We start from the raw sequence: 24,543 nt of genomic DNA, 5'->3' as shown, positions 1-24,543 counted from the left end.
TCAACCAAATGACTTCAGAGTTTTTGCTCAGATGCCCAGCTAAACCCCTGGATGGGATCAAGTGTGCTATAAGCTGCAGTGGCACAAACCAAAGAAGCGTGTGGTTTGGAAGAGATCATTTACACCTTTAACTGCACTTCCAGTATGCTTATACAGTACTTGAAACTCTCCAGGGGGCTCAAGTGTTTTTGCCTGCATTTTTCATTGAACTCCATGAGGTCACTTCATTAATGTTTATGATGTTTTAATGCTGCAGTGGAAATTTATCAGCCATGAGAAAACTAAGTTAAAGCTCATAAATTATAAGCCATCCAACCCAGATAAATAATAGGCCTAGCAGACTCACAGCGATGGCATAGCGGGTGATGCCATCCTTCTCACTGTCCTCGATGGCTTGCTGGAGATCCGGGCTGTCATGCGACTCTCCGTCAGTTATCACTATCATCACCTTCTTGGCACCGCGCCGACCTCCTTGTTTGAAAGCTTGTGAGCTGTGACAACATGTTGGATAGGTTCAGTTAAATAAATCACAGAATACAGGAGTGGTGAAGCAGTGCTGCTCATTTGTACAAACTGTACCGTGCTACGTTGATGCCCAGAGCTGTGTTGGTCTCCTCTCCACCTCGCTGGTCGATGCTGCGCGCTCTCTTCACCACTTCCTCGACAGATTTGTAGTCGCTGAGTTTGAATTCATGGACCACCTTCTCACCATACTGAACAACTCCAACCTGTCCGAAGAAACACAATGACAATGATCCGTCACAATTAATAAGAGCTTCGTCTTCTTGCAGTGAACTACCGTATTGTTTAAAAATGATTTTCTCCCGGCATAGTAGCTTGCAAAAAAAACACCCAATTCGACTGTAATCAGCTCATTAAATGTGTGTCATCGGTCGTTATAAGCATCATAGATGTGGGTCAGTAGGGGCATACTACACCTACTAAGTGAAAGCGAAACTTAAACGCAACCCGTAACTAGGGGTGTCAATCGATTAAAATAATTAATCTGGATTAAACTCATGATTGTCCATAGTTAATAGGAATTAATCGCAAATGAATCACACATTTTTTTATCCGTTGAAAATGTACCTTAATGGGAGATTTGTGGGAAAATATGCTTACTTTATGCAAATGTATGTATATGTTTATTATTGGAAATCAATTAACAACACAAAACAATGACAAATATTGTCCAGAAACCCTCACAGGTACTGTATTTAGAATTAAAAATATGCTCAAATCATAACATGGCAAACTGCAGCTCAACAGGTAACAACAGCTGTCAGTGTGTCAGTGTGCTGACTTGACTATGACTTGCCCCAAACTGCATGTGATTATCATAAAGTGGGCATGTCTGTAAAGGGGAGACTCGTGGGTACCCATAGAACCCATTTTCAGGTCAAGGGACTCCCTTGACCTGAAAATGGGTTCTATGGGTACCCACGAGTCTCCCCTTTGAAAACGGCCATGCTGGTTTTTCCTCCTCAAAATTGAGTGTAAGTTTGGAGCGTTATTTAGCCTCCTTCGCAACAGGCTAGTATGACATACCAATGGATTCCTTAAGTTTTCTAGTTTCAAATGCTGCCAGTATCTAAAATCTAGCTTTAAAATTGAGCCTGCTACAACCTAAAAATTGCAAGTTGCGTTACTGCGTTAAAGAAATTAGTGGCGTTAAAACAAATTTGCATTAACGCATAACTATCGCGTTCATTTTGACAGCCTTGGTTCTAACATGTTGAATGAAACGTTACTTTTTTAACACAAACAAAACAGCTAGTTTAGGTTTAGGCAACAAAACCACTAGGTTAAGTTTAGGAACAAAACCATAGTGTTTTGCCTTAAAATAACTACGTTTGAAAGTGAAACTTAATGCTTAGGAACACAAACAACTACACGTTTCCTGTCATAATTACTACGGTTGCTAGATGTATCTGTCGTCTTCTTTTATTCCTTCTTTTGGTGATCTCCCATGTGAATCGATGATAAAACCTACTAGTGCGTGTAGCAGGCCCCTTCTGACCCACATCTATGAGGCCTATTACCACTGAACGACCATTTAATGACCTGATAACAGTCTAACCGGCTGAAAAAACAAGCTTTCATGAACATATCACAGGCACAATAAACCTGAGATAAAGAAAAGACTTTTGTATAAATTAAGTCCAGTATTTTAATTTATCCAACATGACCATTACCAATATCTTCTTTTAGTACACCTTACACACCTGTATTTGACCTGGTCCAATATAGAACTTCTGAAGAATGTTGATGAGAAAAGCCTGCACTTCATACCAGGGGTAGATGGAGTTTGAGCCATCCAGAACGATCACTATGTCCATATAGGTCTCACATCCTGGAAAACATTTAAAGATGGGACTTAATCACGAGAGAACACATGGAGAAAACAGATGTTCATAAATGAGGAAATAATCCCCTGCTGTGACGAAGAACTCTCCCTGAATGTTTGTCAAATGGGAAATATACTTTAAGGCTTACTCTGAAAGGCAGGCGCGATGGTTCTGGAGAACTTGAAGCTCGCATTGACTCTGGAGCATATTCCAGTGCTGTAGTAAGAGCTGCCACACTCGTAGGACCAGAGCGGCCCGCAGGCCTGAAACAGAAAAGAAAGCATTCACACAAGCAACATTATCGACCTCAGCATATTACAGAAAGTTAGGTTCATGCTCTCAGAGAACTTCCGTAGGGAGAGAGCAGTATGACAACCGTGTAATCAAAAGACAATCTTGTGGGATTTTTTTCCATTTCGACCATGGCTATTTTATTAAACGTGTTCTTACTCAAAAAGTTCTGCAGCAACAGACCATTACTGTATGTTATAGAAGATAAATCCAATGCGTCTTAAAGAGGACCTATTATGGTCATTTTCAGGTTCGTACTTGTATTTTGGGTTTGTATTAGAACATGTTAACATGCTCTAATGTTTTAAAAAAACGCTCCTCTGTCTGAAACGCTCTGTTTGAGCTCCTGCCACCCCTCCTGAAAAGCCCAGTTTGATCTGATTGGTCAGCTGGCCCACTCTGTTTAGATCGGTTAGTCGAAGCAAACTCTTCGGACTCTGCTCCAGCTCCGCTCTAACTACCTTTGTTTGAGGACGTACCAAACTAGCTGCTATAGCAGTGATTCTCAAACTTTTTCTGTCATTCCCCCCTTTTTGTTTTACACAATACGCAAATTAACTTTCCTAAAATAAGAATAACCTGTTCTTTTTCTTCAGATGATATTAATTATATAACTAATAATGTTTTGGGAAGAAATAAGTTGACATTTTCCTATGATGGTTGTTTCTTATTCAGTCGCTAGTTCTACTCTGTTAAATAGGTTGGTAGGGTGAGGGTTAAACTTGATCAAACCACTTTTTTTATTTACGTGACTGGGATGTAATGTTTCTAAAGGTCTTCTATATATATTTATGTCTAATACTGTCAGCTGCCAGAGTTTTCAGACATAAATACACACTGGTCTCTACACATCTCCCACCGCTAAATATCTGTCCATTCTGTAAACCTACAGACTACCTGTCTGAATGAACACCATTGTTTACTGTTCCGCCGTGAAAAAGAGCCCGACTACAAAATATTATGTGTGCTTTACATTTCCACCCCGGTCACGCGGTTTTGAGAACCACTGTGCTATAGGCAGGTTTTATGCAAATGTGTTACTTGGTGACATCACCCCATCACAGAAGAGAAGGCAGGACTTGAATCAAGGCGTTTCAGGCAGTTCAGGAGCAGTGTTTCTCTGGGGGAGTGTAACTCACTATGGCGTTGAATTTGGGCTTTGTAACTTTGCAGACCTTTTACATGCACAAAAAAACTATATAACTCACTAAAGGAAAGGGAGATAGCACAAAAGCATAATAGGTCCTGTTTAAACTCACCACAAAGCTGTTGTCTTTAGGGTTCGATACGAGCGTCATCCCCAGCCTCATCTTGTCCTTTCGCTCGGATACATTGGTCAGAGATATCCTTCCTTGAGGGAAAATGAATCTCACCGAGAGGATCTTGGATGCACAGACTCATATATACATAAATGCGTGCACTATCCTTCAGAGACCAAACACAAGTTCCACCATCTGGGACTTTGGTTTGTTATTGCTGTCTGGGCAGCCAAAGCAGCGTCTACATCCTCAGACCTAAACGTTTCCTTGACAAAACTTCATGTGCCTTCCTAACCAGCACAACACATGTGCAACTGGTATGAAGAAGCATGCGGTGAGATGTGTGGTATATCACACATGTGGAAATGTCCACAAACCATTTAAGAAAATAGTAAAATGGGGAATGTTTGGTATGGTACCCACACTTGTGTCTCACACATGCCTCCGAGATGTTTACTGAGACACATGCAGAAAAGTGTGCAGACATATAAACACTTATACATGAATACACATGCATCCAGATGTTGTACTTTAATGACACTATTACTGGGTGTATCTTGTGATTATCTGGTAAACATTGAGTTGTGTTTTGTGATACTATACCTAAGTTGAGCTTGGAGCAACCGTTGCCATTGGTTCGTCTGCTCAGTGAACATTTATAAACATCCCCTGTCTGGTACGGGCCGTTCATTTCATACGGAGCGCCCACTAATAACCTGCAAAGACACAAAATCACACAAAAAAGTTAGCATTACTGAAAATGTGAAATCAATATTATGGTGTGCTTTACACAATGTCTGTAAACAGTTAAGTAGTGATGGAGCAAGATTGACAACTCATTTTGTTTTCTCTAAGAGTAAGTCTTTGTGTGGTATCTAATCCTCTGAGGGAAGACGACTGGCTGTTTACATAAGTGACCCACGCAAAACACATGGGCTGACCTAGAGGATGTTAAACCTTTATTTATCCAAGGACGTTAACTAAGCATGTTTAATCATGTCCAGCAGCACTAGACTTCACACTCATAAACAGTTCCACACAGTCTCACCCAGTACAACCAGTTGCAAGCCAGATATTCAAGATTCAACCATATCTCTACGGGAAATTTATTTTGCATTAGAAAAATATGGTGAAACACAGGTATCTTGTGACATATATTGCATAGTACATATCTGCACCATTTACTGCCAATGTGTCAATGTGTGTGCCAGTTTCTTATTCCTCCAATGTCCTACTGTACCAACCAAAGTATGGTTACAGGGTGGTTAAGGTTAGGAAACTAAATCTTCTTGGTTAAAGTGAGATAAAATCTCATGGCTAAGGGTAAATGAACAAGGCTAAGCATCTACAGCCATACTAACAGCTCTGTGAGGCTGTACATAGGCACACAGCTGTGCTTTGAGTTACATATTACAATGACAATGCTAAATTGCTGATGTTTAGCAGGTTTAATGTTTATCATGTTCACCCTCAGTGTAGCATGTGAGCATGCTAACATTTGCAAATGAGTTATAGCCTTAAGTTTTAAAGTTTTATATTAATTGTATCCCTGGTGTTTATTTTATTGACTTGTATTTGTTTTCCACATTTTATTGTTGTTGTAATTTTCAGTCTTGCCAATTTACATGCATTTTCTTTTGTCTGTGTTGTTTTAATCTTGCGTGTGAATGTGAAGCACTTCGGGCTGCATGTTTGAATAAAAGGTGCTATATATGTAAAGTTGAGTTGAGTTAAACACAAAGTACAGCTGAGGTATGTCATTAGTTTTGCAGGTATAAAAAGTCTTTGAACACCTGAATATGTGACAAGTGTGTTGGAGGAAAGCACCATTTGAATATAAATGAGAAAACACCCGCAAACTGTCTTGCAATTAGTGCTGGAATATGGGTTTATGATGTTTTGGTCTGTTCAGGCTGGAATCAGCTCCAACCCCCCTCTTACTGGGAACTGTGAGGGAAATAACTATTCAATTTCATGAGGGCTTTCTGATAAATAACTATTTAATTTCATGAGGGCTTTCTGATAAATAACTATTTAATTTCACGAGGGCTTTCCGATGAATAAAGTTAAATCAGAGGAATTTTATCGTCATAGACCATAATAGGATTTAGATTTCCTCAAACAGCGGTGTGTTGAGTCGTGCTGGACATTCTCTTCACATGACGTAGTGTTTGTGAGGAGTCAGTCCTGCACTATGCTTCCCAGTGGGTTTCCTGTGTGGGGTCAGTGTGGTCTTATAAATGTCACTAAAAGGTTTTAGATGACTTGATGTGATGGAGAATATAAAGGAGTCTGGCGTGTTTACTTCAGGACTGACGGAGGGCATAAAGGCCTTAAAGGGAGCCAGAATTCACATGTATGTCAGAGATGAAAACTCTCCGTGTTCGAAACGAAAACTGTTTTATTCATTATTGACGATCTTCATGAAAGTCCTTTAGGGTTGCACAATATGTCTTGTGATGTGTGTCTGTTTATCACGTGATATTTTTACATTAAATGCCTCACTATTTCTACATGTCAACACTTTCACAGTCACAAGACTCAATGTCCGAATGCCTCAGGTTTTAACATATGTTGTTAACAGATAACATGACACCGCAAGAACGCCCTCAGCTCTATCTCTCCGTGGGGAATTTGTTCCTATTGTACATAAAGTACAACCCGTATACAATATACAGTATAAAACCTGTTAAATCATAAATAGATACAACAATATCATCATTTACAGTAATACAGAGAACAAGACGGCAATAATAACACAGTAGATTATCTCCAGCTGTATTATTTAATCTTTACCAAAATAGATAAGACATAAAATAGGTACAATGGAGTCGTTATAATGTTTTTTATAATCACAGAATCACAGCCATGAACTTTGTAATTTAGTGTTGCATTTAAATTGTTCTGTAAAAGGCAGAGAATGGGTGAATGAAAGGCAAATTGTAAATCACTTTGGATAAAAGTGCTACATAAATGCAGCCATTTACCATTTAAAGTGTACTGTCACTTCTTGCTCCAACTTTCCAATCACATTTTATGACTATGCTGACATGATGAGGGACGCATTCAGTGACTGAAGAAATACACTGAACACAGTGCTGGAGAATCATGAGACCTAAAAGTGAACCGAGTATGTCATCCCAACATGAGACTGTCTCACAGTATGTTTTTTGTTATGGAGGATGGAACATGTCAAAATCGAAAATGAATAAATAAATAAATAAATGACTCCACAAAAAATATGCCATTAAATATATCCACAATAATATTCAAAATAAATGTAGACATTAATAGGGATGCACCAATCCGACTTTTTCGATAGTGATACCTGGGCTTTGGCCAAATCCCAGGTATTGCTATCGGTACTGAAAAAGTCAGATCGATGCATCCCTAAAATAAAGAAGCAAATTAAAACAGAATATCAATTCATTTCATATTGTATCAATTACTTAATGCCTACATTTATTTTTAATAATATTTTTTTGGTGCATTTAATGGTATATTTATTTACATTATTCACATGGGTGTTTGTTTAAAATAAGAATTTGTGCAGCTTTTTCACTTTTTTCTTTCAAATTTACTATGCTTGACCAATTCAAGCATTCAATGGCGAGTTGTAAACTAATCACATTCCTGGAAAAGCTCCAATAAATACAGTAGGTCAACTAGGAATTTAAACAACGGTGCAGTCCTAGTGAAAATCACAGGGGAAGCAGCGGGCAAAGGAGCAATTTCCAGTTCAGTGGTGGCCCAAAGGAAAGACACTTGACACCACTTTATAGCAAAAGCAGACCGTGGCCAACCTCCTCCATGAACTTCTAGGTCAAAGTCAAACAATTAAAGAAAAACAGATCTTCAGTTTAAGTATTTTAGTAGGTCAGGCTCATGATCCCTGGAGTTCCTCCAAATTCACAAGAAAACACTTTGGTAATAGTTAGTAGGAAAGGCGCGTACTGCATAACGTTAGTATGAGATAATGTGGATGTGAATCATTTCAGTGGAAATCAAAGGCGTCTTGGGGACTTTGTTAATAATACTGTTGTAGCATTTTGCAACACATTCCTCACAGTTTCTCCAAAAATCAGTAACGCCTTGTCCAAAAAAAAATGTCTGTCTTTCTGCAAGTCTCATGAGCACAGCCTGAAAAAGCATTTGGACTTTGCACTCAACAAGAATTTTAAAATGATTCAGCTCAAATGTCAAATGGTTTCATCTGCTTGTGCTATAAAAGCTAAAATCCTGCAACGTACTGTAAAACACAACACAACATAACTTTTCATTTGAATTCGGACACCAGAAGTGCCCCCCGTCTTGTCCTTTTTATAATATGCTGTTTTAATCTCAGCAAGCTTCCAACATATCATAGGAATTTCATCCTGTAAAAGTTCAAACATTAAGAACACTACTGTATATAAAGTACATAAAAACATAAAAACAGAACTGTGGACATCATTACTGTCTGTTTCTTTAGATCTATATTTATGTTCTTTCATATTTCTTCTATCGATTGTATTTTTATTTGTTGACCTGGGAGCTGTTTCATACAATTCATCACCAGACTACAGTATGGCCTTGCAGGGATTAATAAAGTTGTATTTGTTGTATGTTAGTTGTTATGGTGACAGCATATGTCAATTGGACTGTGACGTGCGTGGTTTCAGCTCGCCGGGAAGACAGCGAACGCACCTCCAAAGACGGATGGCTGGCTAGTTAGCTGGGATCGACCTAGCGCTGCCGCTGGCCACCAGCCCGCTGTTCAACTCATTTTCTGCAACCAGTGTACTGTTTACAGAAAATGAGCCGAACAAAGTTATCACTCATCTGGCGATAGCAAGGTGCTTTCCTATGCTGTGACAAGAGTGTGTAGATTAGGATTTGTCACTGCACAACCTCACCTCAGTGAGTCCAAGACTTGCCGTAAGTCGGTTTAGTTTATATGAAAGTTAGCCCCGCCTGCTACAACGGTCGCAATGGCAACGGTACACATAAAAATGGCCACTGCTCTGACAATCCTGCTACGTTGATTTGAATGGGAATGCCCGCTCTACTCCTATTCAATTTCTATGCCCAGAACAAAAGTGGATCTTGTGGTGAGATTGTTTGTTCAACTACTGTTTCCAAGGTCAAGATTGAGCTTTCACTCTTCAGGAGTTTATTTTCTCATGTCATGTGGCATCTTTATTTGTGAGCTTCTTTCAGGGCAGCTGTAAAAGTGATGTGTGGTATTTTAAGGGCATATACACAGAAAGTGTAGTTATGATTTGACATTTTACAGCAGTGAAGAGGACAAGAGGAAATGTTGTTCAAACAGTCTGTCACTGCACATCAAAGAGGGACATATGGTAGTGAGCTCCACTGTTATTGCACCTGAAGCCAACTTTTTAAAGTCTCACAAACTCTGGAAGTCATTTTCCCCACAGTGGCTCCAACAGTGCTCATATTTTCAGAGCTATTAATATCATGATTATTGCTTCAGCTATTGCTGCCCGTTTGGCAAGAGGAGACACTGCAGCACAAGTTCAGGTCAGGATACAGCTACCTGGATGAAAAGGGACCATTGTTGCCTTTGACTTGGACGCTGGTCCTCGGAGCCTCCTGAATTTCACCAGAAGCTGTTCAAACACTCATGTTCCAGAGCTAATTAGGGTCGAGTGCTCGCCCCGGTGCATCATCACTGCAGGAATGGTAATGACACTGAAAGAAATAACTCGACCCGAAATGAATGCATGGTGGACATTTTCTACCATGGTTACCGGGGGATACAGGATTTTGGGGTTTTGAGGAAGCGCCATCTCCAAGCCCAGGCTGTCATTAATGTGGTAATGTTATTCATATTTGGAAAGAAGAGATGTATATGCTGTGAAACCACATCCCTGCCCCCAAACATGAGCGTGCTACTCCGATGTCACGACTCGCGCTAGCTCATCACATTCCGTTCGTCTGCATTCACAGGATATGTGTTCTTTTGTTAATGCTGCCTCGTAAATCTGAGGAATTGTGATGGTCACATAAGCATTTTCCAAAGACATTCGGTTAGCGTGTCTACTTCACTTGAGAGCATTGATCGGACAGTGACAGGGTGACTTATGACGAAGCACATGCTTGTTGTTTTAACTCATTGACCCACAAAGCATGCTGGTCTCTTTCAGCTCAAACGATGAGCTGTCTATGTTTCATTCCAAGATATATTTTCAGCCACGCTAGCGGCTAATGTTGGTTGGTCAGTCCATCACTTTCCTCCAGACGGAATTATCTCAACAGCTATTAGATGGATTGGATGACATTTGTACAGACATTCATGGTCCCCATAGGCTGCTGACTTCGGTGATCCTCTGACCTTTCCTATAGCATCACCAGAAGGTCAAAGTTTTTACTTATCCAGTAAACTATCTAAAAATCTATGGGACGCCCCCGTAGCTAGATTCTCTCTATTGTCTATAATAAAGGTTTAAACTGTCCCCCAAAATACTTTTAAAATATATAAAGTATATCTCAACATCTACATGGATTACCACACATTTTTGTACAGATATTCATGGTTCCCAGAGGATCAATCGTTTGGTTATCCCCTGACTTGTCCTCTAGCTTCAACATGTGGTTGACATTTAAGTCAACAATTATTAGATGCATTGCCAAAACATTTGGTAAACAATCATGTTTGTGATTTAACTGTAATAGCTTTGGTAATCTGCTGAACATAGTTTTTATGGTGCAATCATCGGGTCAACATTTAAATATGTCCAATACTTCATGATCTGATACCTGCAAATCTAATGACATTCCCATTAAAATCAGTTGTACTTTGTGTTTAGTGCTAATTAGACAATGTTTGCATGCTAACACGCTAAGCTAAAACCATAGACTGTATATAAGAAGTGGACGTCCCAGTGACGTCACCCATTGGTTTGTAGATTGCCGTTTTGAAGCGTTGAGTTCAGCATTTTGGCCGTCGCCATCTTGGTTTTTTGCAACCGGAAGTGAAACAAGAGGGTGGAGCTAAGCACAACCGAATGCTGAATAAGACGTTTTCAGGCAACCAAAATATTACAATATACTTTCATGAACTGAAGACACACTGTGAAAGGGTTAAATTTAAGACAAAAACACAGACAACTCCCAGACCGGACAAAGCCGTGGTAGCGACATGTCAATCACAAGGTAGCCAAGCCCTAAAGCATCCCCTGCTTTATGGTCTATTTGACTCTAAATGGGACCATAATTTACTAAATGAACATCATGCTGTATTGAAGAAGACTTGAAACTAGCGATTGAGACCATAAACTCATGTTTACAATGTTTACTGAGGTAATAAATCAAGTGAGAAGTAGGCTCATTTTCTCATAGACGTCTATACAATCAAACTTCTTTTTGCAACCAGAGGAGTCGCCCCCTGCTGGCTGTTAGAAAGAATGCCAGATTAAGGCTCTTCTGCATTGGCTTCACTTTTCAGACCCGGAGGTTGCCCATTGGCTAAGATGGGGAACGTGGTAAACATTCACTGCCAAAAATCTGTATGTTAACATTGTCATTTTGAACATGTTGGCATGCAGATGTTAGCATTTAGCTCAAAGCATGATACAACCTCACTAACTATAGTGTCCTGTTTCTGTTATATTCAATGTATCAGGTATCTATCCTCTAACTTAAATGGCATATAATACTTCAAACCGATGACATCAGATGGCTGGGAGTGTTGTGTCTGTACTAAAATTCAATAGATCAAATTCTGTTTTCCTACTGAGTTCAGGAGGTGTAAAAACACTTTTCTTTGCAGCTTTGCAAACGAGCTAAATAAAGGGAACACTATTCAAGGCCAGCGCTGAAAGACTTCACAGACTCCCTGTAGTTCTTTGTGGTGCTCAACTCGTAACTGAGCTAAAGAGGAAAGGTCAGGTCTCCATTGAGGAGACCTGGTACAACTGTAGAACAAATAAACAGTGGGAGTAGAAAGAGGGGAGGCTTCTGTGGTGTATGACTCAAGTATGCAGGTCCGTGTATCCCATCAGGTTTAAACACCCAAGCTCTTCTTCTCAGCTCCCCAAAGACTGTCCGCTCTGGCAGAGTGTTTAGAGCACCATAATGCTCAGTAGACATGTGAGGAAATGACACATTCTTGACATTGTGACCTTTCCTCAACTTGGTAGCTCTATCAGCGGACAGACATGGACAGAAACTGTCAACAGACCTGACAAAGATGTCTCAACTTCTTGATGTCTCTGAAGCCAAAAACTGTGAAAATAGTCTTTTTTTCCTGGTAACATAAATACCACATGCTTTGGTAAGGGGACAAAAAATAATGAAATGATTTTGCTGTATTTCTTCTACACATACTTTTCTATTTTTTTATATCTCAGATACAGACAAGCTCCTGTAAATAACTTATCCAAGCACCCTGGAATCAGCAAACACTACTTTCTATATTTGGTCGTAAAAGAAAGCCTTTCGAATTGAGCTGGATGCCTCTCTGACTTCAGGTTCGGGTCATAAAAAGCTTTTTTTTACAGAGTCACTTTCCAGCTGTGATCCCGTTCCTATCCAAACACAAAGCTGAGGGTTATGAGAAATCAGACTGGAAAAGTTGACAGCGCTGCAGTCTAGCGCAGATGCTCACAGGCAACATCCGTGATTGTAACAATTTAAATTCTTTCAGTCTCAAAAGCTCAGTCGAGGTGAATCCACCTAAGTGAAGGTTAGAAAGTTAAAAGACATAAATGGCCAGGAACCGCGTAGACTGTCTGCTGCAATTTATGATAAGTGTATCACTCTAATACAATTTTAATTGACTAATCTAAGTCACATTTGGAAATACAGTGAATACAGAACCAGACAGACATGCTCCCCTGAAATGCTGACACTTGGCGAGCACATGTTCTGCTGTCTGGCACATCAAAGATGCATTTTCATTCTCTTGAAACAAAAAAGAGCAGATTTTGTCCTAATCAGCAAAGACAGATCATTGCCTCATCAACACATTCATCTTGAGGAAAACAAATAGACCTACAAATTCATCTCAGACCTCTTATTTGACACGCATGAAAATGGGAGACACGTGGAGTACAAGTCATCACTTCGCTGATCTGGTACCGGTGATAGAAAACAAATAAATCAAAGTACTGTACTAAGTATTGCCATTGTATGCAACAGTTTTTTTTACTCCACACATGTTTTTGTCAGCTATAGTTACTACTTTCTCTGTAGATTGACATTTTACTTAAAAACATGTGAACAAAGTACACTCATACAGTATAATTTAATCGAATAAATAGTATATGGAGCCGGGAAAATAAGATCCAATATATCATTATCGTATATATAACTGTAATGAAGGCATTCTGCATAATGAGTGCTATTGATACCTAAAGGGATAGTTTGGGTGTTTTGAAGTGGGGTTGTATGAGGTACTTCTCCACCCCCAGTTTGGAGAAACAGACAGGAGTTCACGGAGGCACAACAATGTACTGCTGTGGACGGGGCCGGCAGCAAAACACATTTTAGCCACCTAAAAGAAAGGCTCACCTAGAAAAAAATCAATATCAGTTTAAGTGTACGCTATATTTAACATATTTTCCACAGTTTATCTTGCTGTGAGACAGCGATACAGCCTATGTTTCCGATGGGGAACTGAAGCCATTTTCCATGCTCTCGTCAAAGCAACCAGACTCCATTGAAAAAACTGTAATTTTACCTCAAAGAACACAGAAGGTGCTGGTGTGGTTAGTTCAGATTCACCAAAGTCACACAATACCACAAACAATCAAACCGATCCAGGCAGCGGTAGACCAGCAACTCCTGTGTTCTGCAGGGTAAAATTACAGGTTTTTTCAATGGAGTCTGGTGGCTTTGGCGAGAGCATAGATGGACACAACGGCTTCAGTTCCCCGTCGGAAAGGGCTACCTGACGGCAAGGTATAGTGGAGAAAATATTCTAAATATAGCGTACACCTGAACTGATATAGATTTTTTTAGGTGAGCCTTCTTTTGGGTGGCTAAAATCCGTTTTGCTGCCAGCCCCGTCCACAGCACTATATTACTTTGCTCCCGTGCCTATACTTCTATCTGCTTCTCCAAACTGTGGGTGTACCAACCGTCATCTACTGTAGGTAATACACTGACTATGGATAAGTACCTCATACAACCCCACTTCAAAACACCTGAACTATCCCTTTATGTGCATTTTGCTACTAATAGTTATGTGCATTTACTTATGTAACATTTTGAAAAGAAGACCTATGTACCGTGATGGAGTATTTTATATAATGGAATGTTTTTTACTTTTAACTTATGTAAAGACTCTGAATACTTCCTCTACAACTGTCTGATAAAGAGTGGATGCTCACATCATTTAGGCAAGCTCCCGCTGGTGATAGATTAAACTACCCTGAGCAACAACATCTTTGCTTTAGATGTTCAGATGAAACAAATCAAGTCTTGTCGAAACTGAAAACATAATTTTAATGATCCTTTTCCACTCAATAACACAGTGTTTTCACATCTCTCTCAGATCCTGCAACATTCCTGAGTCCAGCTGAGAACCGTTAGACTATCAATTGCACACACACTCCCACAGACACACTGATATACAAATATACTGTACAGCTTGAGTTTGTGCATGCAGCTGTGTGTTCACATACCCACACCTACGCACACTGCTGCACTGACTAAACAGTCTTTTCAAAACTAAACTCCGCTGGATGACTCAGTCGTCTGCCGGGGAGACAGACGACGAGTCATTACAAAGGTGTTAAACAAGTGGGAGACTCAGCACAGTGGGTCACAGTAGGTTGAGATAGACAGTATACTCAAGAGCCACAATACTGAAACAAAGCTTTATTACATTGTTAACATATAAAAATAGCAGACTTTTACGGAAATATTTTCTTTTCCTGCACCTATTAGAAGAGTTTCTCACCTCTTCCACACTACTATTATTTTACTGTTTATGAATAAAGGCACTTTTATACCAGATGTATGAACACCTAATAAAGAAGCCAAAGCCTTGATCCCTGTAGCTCCATTTGTCTGGATGCTGGTTGCACAGTCTGGGCTGCACTATTCTTCCACTGCAAATGTTTTCACCTCGTTCTCAGACATTTACCTCAGCGTCCCTGGTGACCTTTACTCCACACAAATCAGCCTCACCAGACCCTTTCAGTTCTGGTAGACATGGTTGGCTGACGGTTGTTCCGAATGGTAAAGAAGTTGGATTTTACAGTGTAATCGACTCTTTCGCTGACATGTGCAAAAGGAAGACTTCTGTGAGCTGGCAGCTCTTGCTAGTTTGTCACTTCACTCTCCAAGTGTGTCACTGTCCCTGCCTGTACACCAAGATCACACATGTTTGCACTCAATAGCCCCTTACCTAAACCTGAAAGGATAAGTGATGTTATATATTTTCATTATTGCCAAAAAACTCTCATGAAAAGACCAGAACCAACAATGTGTCTCAAAGCATTTTGACTGTGTGATTCCTACTGAAGATGTACATCTTGAAAAACTGCTCACAAATATATACTTTTTTTTAAAGGCACTGCTGTTTTTGCCAAACGTCTCAATCACAAGTAAACTGTGCATTTGTTAAGGACTATTTTGAGCTGTCGGTAAATATACATTTGGTGTGTTAGTGAGTATTTATGACAGCAGGACGGTGATCAATTCAGTGCCCTTGTTCATTACAATGAAAGGACTCCAAGTGAAACAGCGTGACTCATTGATGTGTTTTTAATAGTTTTTCAGATGGAGGCTTTTGGCTCAGAGGAATAAGCCCTATCAGGCTTTGGTTACAAAGACATTGTTAGTAGGCAGGCCTGGAATTTCATCATTTTAGGGGCAAGGCCACTTGCTCTTCGGTGTTGTCAATTATTTTATGGCACAAAGGCCAAATGTCGGGGCAGCAAGGCCGTCAAATAAAACAATGATTTATAGTCCACGGAAATAATTAATTTAACTTAAGGGTTAAGGATGATTTTGAACTGTTTTTAACCGGAGTAGAAGGAGTCGATTGTGGGCGCATCTCCTCAAGCAGTGAAGAGACTTGGTGCATATTTTTAGCGGAGCTTCTGAAACGCGATGCGCCATGTCTGGTGGAAACAAGTATTGTCTGGAGTGGCCGCTTTCAGCTCAGGCTGCAACGGTGCAGCTGTGCTCGGTGAAATCCAGGGGTAACATTTGTGTCACACCATCGTCATAAATAGCCCGGTTTTCCAGCAGTTAATACCAGGCATGAAATCGAATCCAACGCTGGTTATGTGTGCAGCGTTTCATTTGATGTTGCCCAAATTCAGAATCACAATAAAAGACACTGGTGTCTAAAAACAGTATTGACAGGAAAGAGGAGAAAATGGCGAAATCAGCTGGGGCAGTGCGACCGGGGCATCAAGGCCACTGTGGCTGCAGGGCATATCATTTTTTGAGGGGCATAAGGCCAAACTGATGGGGCATAGGGGAAAATTGTGAAATTCCTGCCCTGTTAGTAGGATCAATTCATTGTTGGTTTTGGACTATTTTATGGGATTTATTGACAATAATAAAGAAAAAGAAAATCACCAGACACCCTGTAACCATTACAAGCCTGACCTGAACCTGCGCCTGATTCTAAATTTAAAGTAATAATCTTGAAGATTTTCATTGAAATAAGTCATTATCTATCGCAGAATGAGGAAACACTATGATGATTGAGCTTGTGGCCCACTGATGAAAGCCCTTGCATTTGCAGTATTACGAACTGGGTGTCTGTGGTGACATTCCCAGGAAAACTCACAAGCGGCATAATGAAGGGAAGTGAGATTCCAAAACACACCTGCAATTATCGCTTATAGCCAAAGAGAACAAAACGGAGATCTTCGAGATTGTAAATTCAACCCAAAAGTCAAATCTTAGCCCTAGCGCTTCCCAAAAATGTCTCAGTTTCACGGTCTAAAACTTAAATTGGGCCTCACAAAAATATAAATACACACACACACACACACACACACACACACACACAAACACACACACAGTGGAATGCTCTCAATCAGCTTCTAGCTTCTTCTTTTTTTACTTTGAGGTTACTAACAGTTGATCTGGGATTTTATCAGGCAGCAAAATATAGTGATTTCATTGCTAAGTGCAATATTGTAAAGCTTCTTTACGTGAATACAATACTCTCTTTTCACACACACATACACACTTACACACTATATACCTCATATCTCAGGCTGCCCAGGGGTGATGGAGGATGGATGACTTGCCAAGAGGAACAGTAAAACCAATCAGCATGGGACAGTAAGCCCAGTATGCAATTTACTGCATATACTGAACACTGGACTCATTATGTTAGCAGAGCAGTGCTTAGCGTAAAAACTAGAATTATACCATTGAGCTGTTCTTTGAGGTAAATAATGACCGATAAATTCTTAATGATCCAAAGCCCACTTCTACCACAATGTTGTTGCAACAATAATCAGATAAAATACAACTAACAACGCTTATGTTAACCTTATGCTTTAACTGATGTGAGTGTTTTCTGAAATATCACCCTTATGGTTAAGGTTCAGGGTTTTCTTATAGGTAGTTTGATGATCACTTGCTGGACACACATTTTGCCCAGTAGATTGAACAGCTACTTGTAGAACAATGAAATATGATCCAACTTTACCGCCTCTCGGTTCTACGTGATAAAAAGTCCAGTTTGAGTCTAGTTCATGTATATGACCGTGATTCTGATGCCAAAATGCTACACAGCAGTTTACATTATTGTGAGGAAGGATTTTAATGCTCTGGAAATTTAGCACGGCGGCAATTGCTTTACTGTATGTTCGTCACAATGGTCACAAGGTAAACAGTAATACAGCGTCCATGTTACAAATACCAGCAATGTTAGTTTGTATGTCTTTATTTGGTCGATGCAATATTTTTTCCAAATGAAGCTGTGTTATATTGCTGCGAAAGTTGAGCCAGCTTCAACTTTCTTTGCCAATGATGGGGCTGCATTTCTTCACACAGTGCTTTTGTCTGTCTGAACTCGGCCTAAGGCAACCAAGACTGTGTGTATGGTTAAGAAAAGATCTGGTTATCTTTAACTTTCATGGTTAAAACAAGATGCAAACCATGGTCACGGTCACATGCATTGGACACCGAAGCATCCACCCTAACAAATGAAGCTACTTGGGAGGGGACAGTCATTATTCACTTGTCAGAAAATAGTAAACAAAGGTTGTTTTAAGCATTTAAACAAACTGCCAATGCTATCATTTCCTCGTCTGGAAATCATTGAAGTCAGAGAGAAAAAACAGACTTATAAAAAAGGGGGAATATATATAAACAGTACTAATGATTCACACACACACAGAAGCACAGCTGGAACTCGGCATCGGTTCTAGCACACTGTTTGCTACCAGACATTTTGGTGAAGCCAGAGACTAATTTTGGCCACCACACGGTGCCAGTTGGCCTAATAATAGCGTGCATCAGGAGTCTGTTTGTGCTATGAGGTAACGTGATGAATGTGAGGTATCCAGCTCACAACTACAGTTTGTTTTGCGAGCACAAATTAATGGGAGGAAACTTTGCACACCACAGGAGAGGTACAGTAGATCACTATCATTCTGAGGGGAAAAATGTCTCACTGCCAAGTCAGACAGTCTGTCAGCATTAATAGCTTGTTGTCACATGTGTTTAACAGTTATTATGTACTTGACCTCTTAATCTCAGCCATAGATCACAAAGGTCAACTCTGGCTGTTTTACAGAAGCTACACATATAAATTATAATTGTGCCATAAAATATAGATGATAGAAGTTGGACACTGTAATTCAAGTGGTCATTGTGGTGTCAGAAGCCATAATAATGTCAATACAGCATTTTTCCAGTTGCTGAAATCAATTGATTTTAAGGGGAGACACCCCAGGTGAACATTTTTAACTAATGAATCTCACCATGGACCTTCCCCAGCTGATTACTTACATTAAGACAATTATTTTTTGAATTACAAGTTTTCTGAAAAAGTACGTTTAGCTATGCAAATGAGGCATTATCTTATTAAATTTAATACATTTCCAGAACAGAAATCTCAACATTGGATAAAGCCAGGTTCAAAACTCTTGTTTCATTTACTGTCAACTGTCATCAATTTTCACCATGTTTTTAGGAATAATATGTTGTAAAAATCGCGCTATGAATGATATATGAACAAACCCCTCTGTAAAAACCTTCAGAATATAGATAGGAATGAAAGTGTAAAGTTTGGTGGATGTAAGTGCTGCTGAAGTGGAAATTTCTGGCTCAGAGTCTGAGAAAAAAAATATTTTGAGAAATGGCCTTTAAAGATATGGATTGTAAAATTCCAGTCATTTTGAAGACACTACAGGTGAATAGGGTAAAACATTTTAACTAATAGATATCACCATGAAACTTCCCCAGTTGATTACTTACATTAAGACAATTATTTTGTGTATTACAAGTTTTCTGAAATGTTATGTTTAATATGCAAATGAGGCATTATTTAATGCTAACTTTGGTTGAATATAAGAGAAATCTACAGTCACAAGTAGACAAGACATAGTAAAATAAACATCTAAATGTGTATTTGGGATGTTTTCTATCCACTAGACTGAAAGAAGACATGTTATGGAAGCAATATAGCCCAAAATCTCCTCACTCCATGCAAAACATCAACGAGCTATAATATATTGCATAGCAGCAGCAGTGTGTAAATCATATCTTACCACTTTTCTCCTCCAGCAGCCACGTGTTGCTGAACAGTGTATCCAAACTGGGCTTGTTTAGGGCCTTTGATGATCCTGGCGTTCTTTGTGTCGATATTGAAGCAGTCATGGAAGCCTTGAAAAAGAAAAGACAATTTTCATCAGCATTGGCAAAAGAAGATGCCATCAATGACCTGATGTTACCTACCTAGCATTAATATAATCTATACGGAACATCTAGTTTTTAGTGTCACATGGTAGTATCTCAGCAGTCTGAAAGAAACATTTACAATAACATTAATCTTTACGTCACAGGATTTTGGTATCGGAAGCGTTCTGGTTTCCATTTGTAGTCTGACAAGTATTGACCAATCACGTTGGAGCAGGCTTTGGCTGAATGAAGGTAAACAGTCCGTGTGGAGAACAGAAGAGGAGGAACGTGCTGGCCGGAATGTAATCTGGGAACCCACCGGCTATCGTCTGACAATGATTTAGCTTTTTATTGGTTTAAAATTAGTTTGTAAACTGGCTACTTGTGAAACAATCCGGTCCTACACGTCATCTCTCAACTCCAACTCCAGTCTGGCATCTCAAGTTGCTAATGGGACTGTTAACAATGAGTAGTGCACGGAAAAAGGAAGTCTTGGCCCAGATATCTGCTGGCTACACTGGAGCCCCAGAAATATAGCCCCTTGCCCCCAAAAGCTTATCGAAGGTAGAGATCGTCAGACCGATAGCTGGGTTCCGAGACTGCATTAACATTAATTTGACCTCAGAACCTGGCCAAAGTGCAACACACACCTGCAAACTCATCATTACTCATCCTTAAAATAATCCCTACTCTGCCTCTTGTGTGTTTGTCCCTCTGCACCAGTCTAAACACAGACTTCCCTCATAAAGAAAACAAATACTAATCGTATAAATGTTGCAGAGCAGCTAAACTGATCTGTCAGAACTGACTTTCTTCCATTAGACATTTGCAGACTCAGAGGGGTTTTGGTTAAGCAGCATAGTATCAACATGACCACCGATGACCAATATTGTACTACCATAAGAACATTTTGACGGGCACTAGTCTGGCATAAAACATATAATAGGTCTAAATTTGATGTACATGTAAAATCTGTAATTTACAATTTATTGGAAGTAGCTGAAAAGGCTCTTGAAAATGTCCTTCCATATGAAGAAATTACAAAACAACCTGCACCATATCAGTACCTATATCTTGAAATTACAATAATAAGATTTGACAGAAACGCTGACCAATCAGAGCAGAGTGGGAGGAGACAGGCTCTGAATCAGCCTCTGTCAAACAGAGCCTCTGAGCTGGTATATTCAGGCTGACAGTATGAGAAGAATAAAGGTTTTTTTGAACATTGCAGCATGTAAACATGTTCTAGTGCAACATTAAAATACATCTATGAACCTGGAAATGAGCATTATATGAGACCTTTAAAGAGACCCAGCAGGGAGTTTTGTTTTGATATTGCAGTTAATAGATGGCGAAGTGTAACCTGACAGGTAGCAAGAGGGTAACAAGTTAAAGCTGCTGTGGGACCCGATCAAAGCCAATCTGTTTTCCCGATTGTGTACTTAAATTCCTCTCACATCTTTGACAGCTTACCAGGTGGTAGAAAACAGCAGTGAATGTCTGGTTCCAATTAAAATACCAATCGAAGAAGGTATTTTTTTCCCCAGATTTTGCATGTCACCAAGTTACCCATTATGGCTAATTAATGGTGATGGCATTATTTGGCATTTAGATTTCCATCAGAAGAGGAGGGCTCTGAGTGAGGACTTGGAGGTGGTGAGATTTTCCTTTTGGCGGAGGAGAAGGGGAAAAAACATAATCGTCTACCACTCTGACTTCCTCTCGATCCATCTCTCTCCGTTCATCTGTCTTCTACTTAATCTCCTGCTGATCTCTGCCTCACCAGTTGCCAGACTTATCGTAAGTGTGCGTGTCAATCGGTGTTGCTCCATTGACGTTTCAGCTACTGTAAGGTCAAGGATCATGTTGAACTTTACACCAGAGCTCACTGATAGTTAGATAGGGAACTATTATATTTCAGAGCCAAAAAAATATATTAAAAAAATAAAGTAGGAGTGAAAGTTAAGCAGATTTAATGAGACACAGAGGTTTATTTTGTAGGAGCTGAAGATGAACTTTGAATCACCACGAACTCCCCCACCTTTTACATCTCTGTGGCTCTTGTCCACACACTGTTGGGTTTATTCAATCCCTCGCCCTCCCGCTAAACGACCCCACTCTCAGCTCGCTCACTCCCCATCTGGGAGGCTCCGGGGTCACGTCAAGTTAACTGAACCTTTTTTTCCCTGCAAGAGGAAATTCAGTGAAATGTAAACAACAAGGTGAAGGAATGCTCAACAAAGTTGGAAAACATATAAAATTCAAATTAACCCATAACAAATGACAGCTGAGGTCAAATCAGTGGGCAACCTCTGGGTCTGAGAAGTGAAGCCAGTGCGGAAGGGCCTTAAACTTGCATTCTCTCTAATAGCCAGCAGGGGGCGACTCCTCTGGTTGCAAAAAGAAGTCAGTTTGTATATACTATGAGAAAATGAGCCTACTTCTCACTTGATTTATTACCTCAGTAAACATTGTAAACATGAGTTTATGGTCTCAATCGCTAGTTTCAAGTCTTCTTCAATACAGCATGATGTTCATTTAGTAAATTATGGTCCCATTTAGAGTCAAATAGACCATAAAGCAGGGGATGCTTTAGGGCGTGGCTACCTTGTTATTGACAGGTCGCTACCACGGCGTTGTCCGGTCTGGGAGTTGTCTGTGTTTTCGTCTCAGAACTTTAACCCTTTCACAGTGTGTTTTCAGGTCATGAGAGTTAATCTTATTACTCTGGTTCCCTGAAAACATCTTATTCAGCGTTCAGTTGTACTTAGTTCCACCCTCTAGTGTCACTTCTGGTTGCAAAAGACCAAGATGGCGACTGACAAAATGCCAAATTCGAGGTTTAAAAGTCCACAACTGCCACAGTTCACAAACCAATGGGTAACGACACGGTGACTACGTCCACTTTTTATAAACAGTCTATGGGTCAAATTCAAGACAGTTGTACCCATGGTTCTCTTGTAATGATTTGAATCAGAAGTGTACCTTTTCATTGGCAGTTATTAAGCTGACTCTACATACCTAATGAACACAAGTATGTGATTGTGCAGGTTAGAATATTACATAAAATATATTATTATTAAAGTGTATCGTGCTATTACTTACTGCCATGCAGAGAAAAACAGTCGGAGTCTCCTAATATGATTCCTGTTGACCCGATCAAGTTGCTATGTTATCCAATATCCCATTAATTGTGAGTCTAGCATCTGTTTTCACTTTTATCCTAATGATACTAATCTGTATTGCCAAGATAAACCGAGGAGCCCAACTTACCCACATTACATCACTAGTTGATGTGTCAAGAACTGTGTGTCCCAAAATTTCCCAGACGTAAAAATGTGTACCAGTCTGCCGTTAGGAAAACTACAGCTGAGTCTTTTAAACACATCTCACAGGAGCTGCTTGCTTTTGTTGGCTGTCCATGAAGAACAATAACTATCAAAGTCTGCACTGTCAGCTAGATGGTGACAAAACTTTGGCTTTCTAAAGAAAAGCAGTCCAACACTTTGACAGCTGAAGTTATGCAACAATTAACAGAATAGTTATGTTTTAAAAAATCCTCTATATATATTTTAGTTGATTGTCAATTCAGTGTCAACATGTTGGGTTGGAGCTGTGTCAAATACAAAAGCTTGTTGTGTAGCGGTTTTGTGGTTTGGCTCCATAGCCAACCATAAGCAAGATTTAGCTTTGGAGGCCCCATAAGGTGCCAGTATATTTCATCAGAACATCCAAATGGTCCAATGGCTTCAGAACCCCCCCCCCCCCCCCCCCCCCCCCCCCCCCCCCCCCCCCCCCCCCCCCCCCCCCCCCCCCCCCCCCCCCCCCGCATCCCACTTTCTGACATTGAATTAGGGGGGGCGGGGGGGGCTCCATCCAACAATTTCCAACAGCCCAACATTCACACCCACCTTATCCAGTGATTGGACAGCTGAGCAAAGTAAGAACTATTTCTGTCACTTTCTATAAGAAACAATCAAGTAAAACTATATGAATGCCTTTCAGGAGACTGTTTGAAAAAGTGAAATGTTATCCCTGTATTTAAACGAGTAATGCGTCTATCCCCTCTCTGTGATGGCCTTCAAGTGTGGCCCTTTGGAACAACAGCTATCAATACTTTTGGCTTCCGATGTGATCGGACAACACGTCGTATGGACTAGTTCTTTTCCGGCATTAAAAAAAAACGAGTCTGTTCCTGTTTGTATTTATTTATTTGTTCAGCTCTGATTTATCTTCACGAGAAACTCTGATTCTTTCTGTGCTGCCTCGAAAATTCACTTTGTGTTCTGTCTTAACACACATTTAGGAGTAGATAATAGAACACAAGTTACTAATAGTAGAGCCTTTTTCTTAGCCTTATTTTCTTATTAACAGATTTGCAGTTTTCTGAGTGAACTGTGGGATCATTATCACTATTATAGCATGTTATGTGATGAAGATGAGCCTCACCCACACTTCACCTTAGAAATCAAGCTTCTGGTGCTCCACCTCCAGCTAAAAGACAGTTGTTGTTATGACTACTGAATAAGTAATCCAATTTGACACTAAAGGGTGAAAGGACTCTTCACTCTGGGTGAGGGAGTTTTGTGCTTAAATCATGTTTTACTGCATCAGCAGGTCAAATGAAATCAAAATAACTCCCATCAGTGTTATAAACATGATGTTACCTTCTAATCAAGCTTACAAGTGTCCAAGTTCCTAAAATACGGTACTGTAGTAATATGGGGTACAACTCAGATGGCATTGAAGCCAATGCAGAAGTGTCTTACACCTGCATTCTTTCTAATAGCCAGCAGGGGGCGACTCCTCTGGTT

The 24,543-nt window shown here is 40.0% G+C and overlaps 1 protein-coding gene across 1 annotated transcript in view; it reads right to left on the bottom strand.

Annotated features, from left to right (window-relative positions):
* itga11a (integrin, alpha 11a) overlaps positions 1–24,543 on the bottom strand; it is a 69,937-nt gene that overhangs the window by 37,949 nt on the left and 7,445 nt on the right. Inside the window, exons 2-8 of the mRNA XM_037760248.1 lie at positions 19,600–19,714; positions 4,502–4,614; positions 3,899–3,990; positions 2,497–2,611; positions 2,226–2,353; positions 580–728; positions 347–491 (exon numbers count right to left, since the gene is read on the bottom strand). Coding sequence (XP_037616176.1) covers positions 347–491; positions 580–728; positions 2,226–2,353; positions 2,497–2,611; positions 3,899–3,990; positions 4,502–4,614; positions 19,600–19,714 — 857 coding nt within the window. The remainder of the gene's footprint in view (positions 1–346; positions 492–579; positions 729–2,225; positions 2,354–2,496; positions 2,612–3,898; positions 3,991–4,501; positions 4,615–19,599; positions 19,715–24,543) is intronic.

The sequence above is a fragment of the Sebastes umbrosus genome, chromosome 2, assembly GCF_015220745.1.
Source record: "Sebastes umbrosus isolate fSebUmb1 chromosome 2, fSebUmb1.pri, whole genome shotgun sequence".
In the NCBI taxonomy this organism is placed as follows: Eukaryota; Metazoa; Chordata; class Actinopteri; order Perciformes; family Sebastidae; genus Sebastes; species Sebastes umbrosus.
Note: the sequence above shows the minus strand (reverse complement) of the source record. Positions and strands in the feature narration are given on the sequence as shown.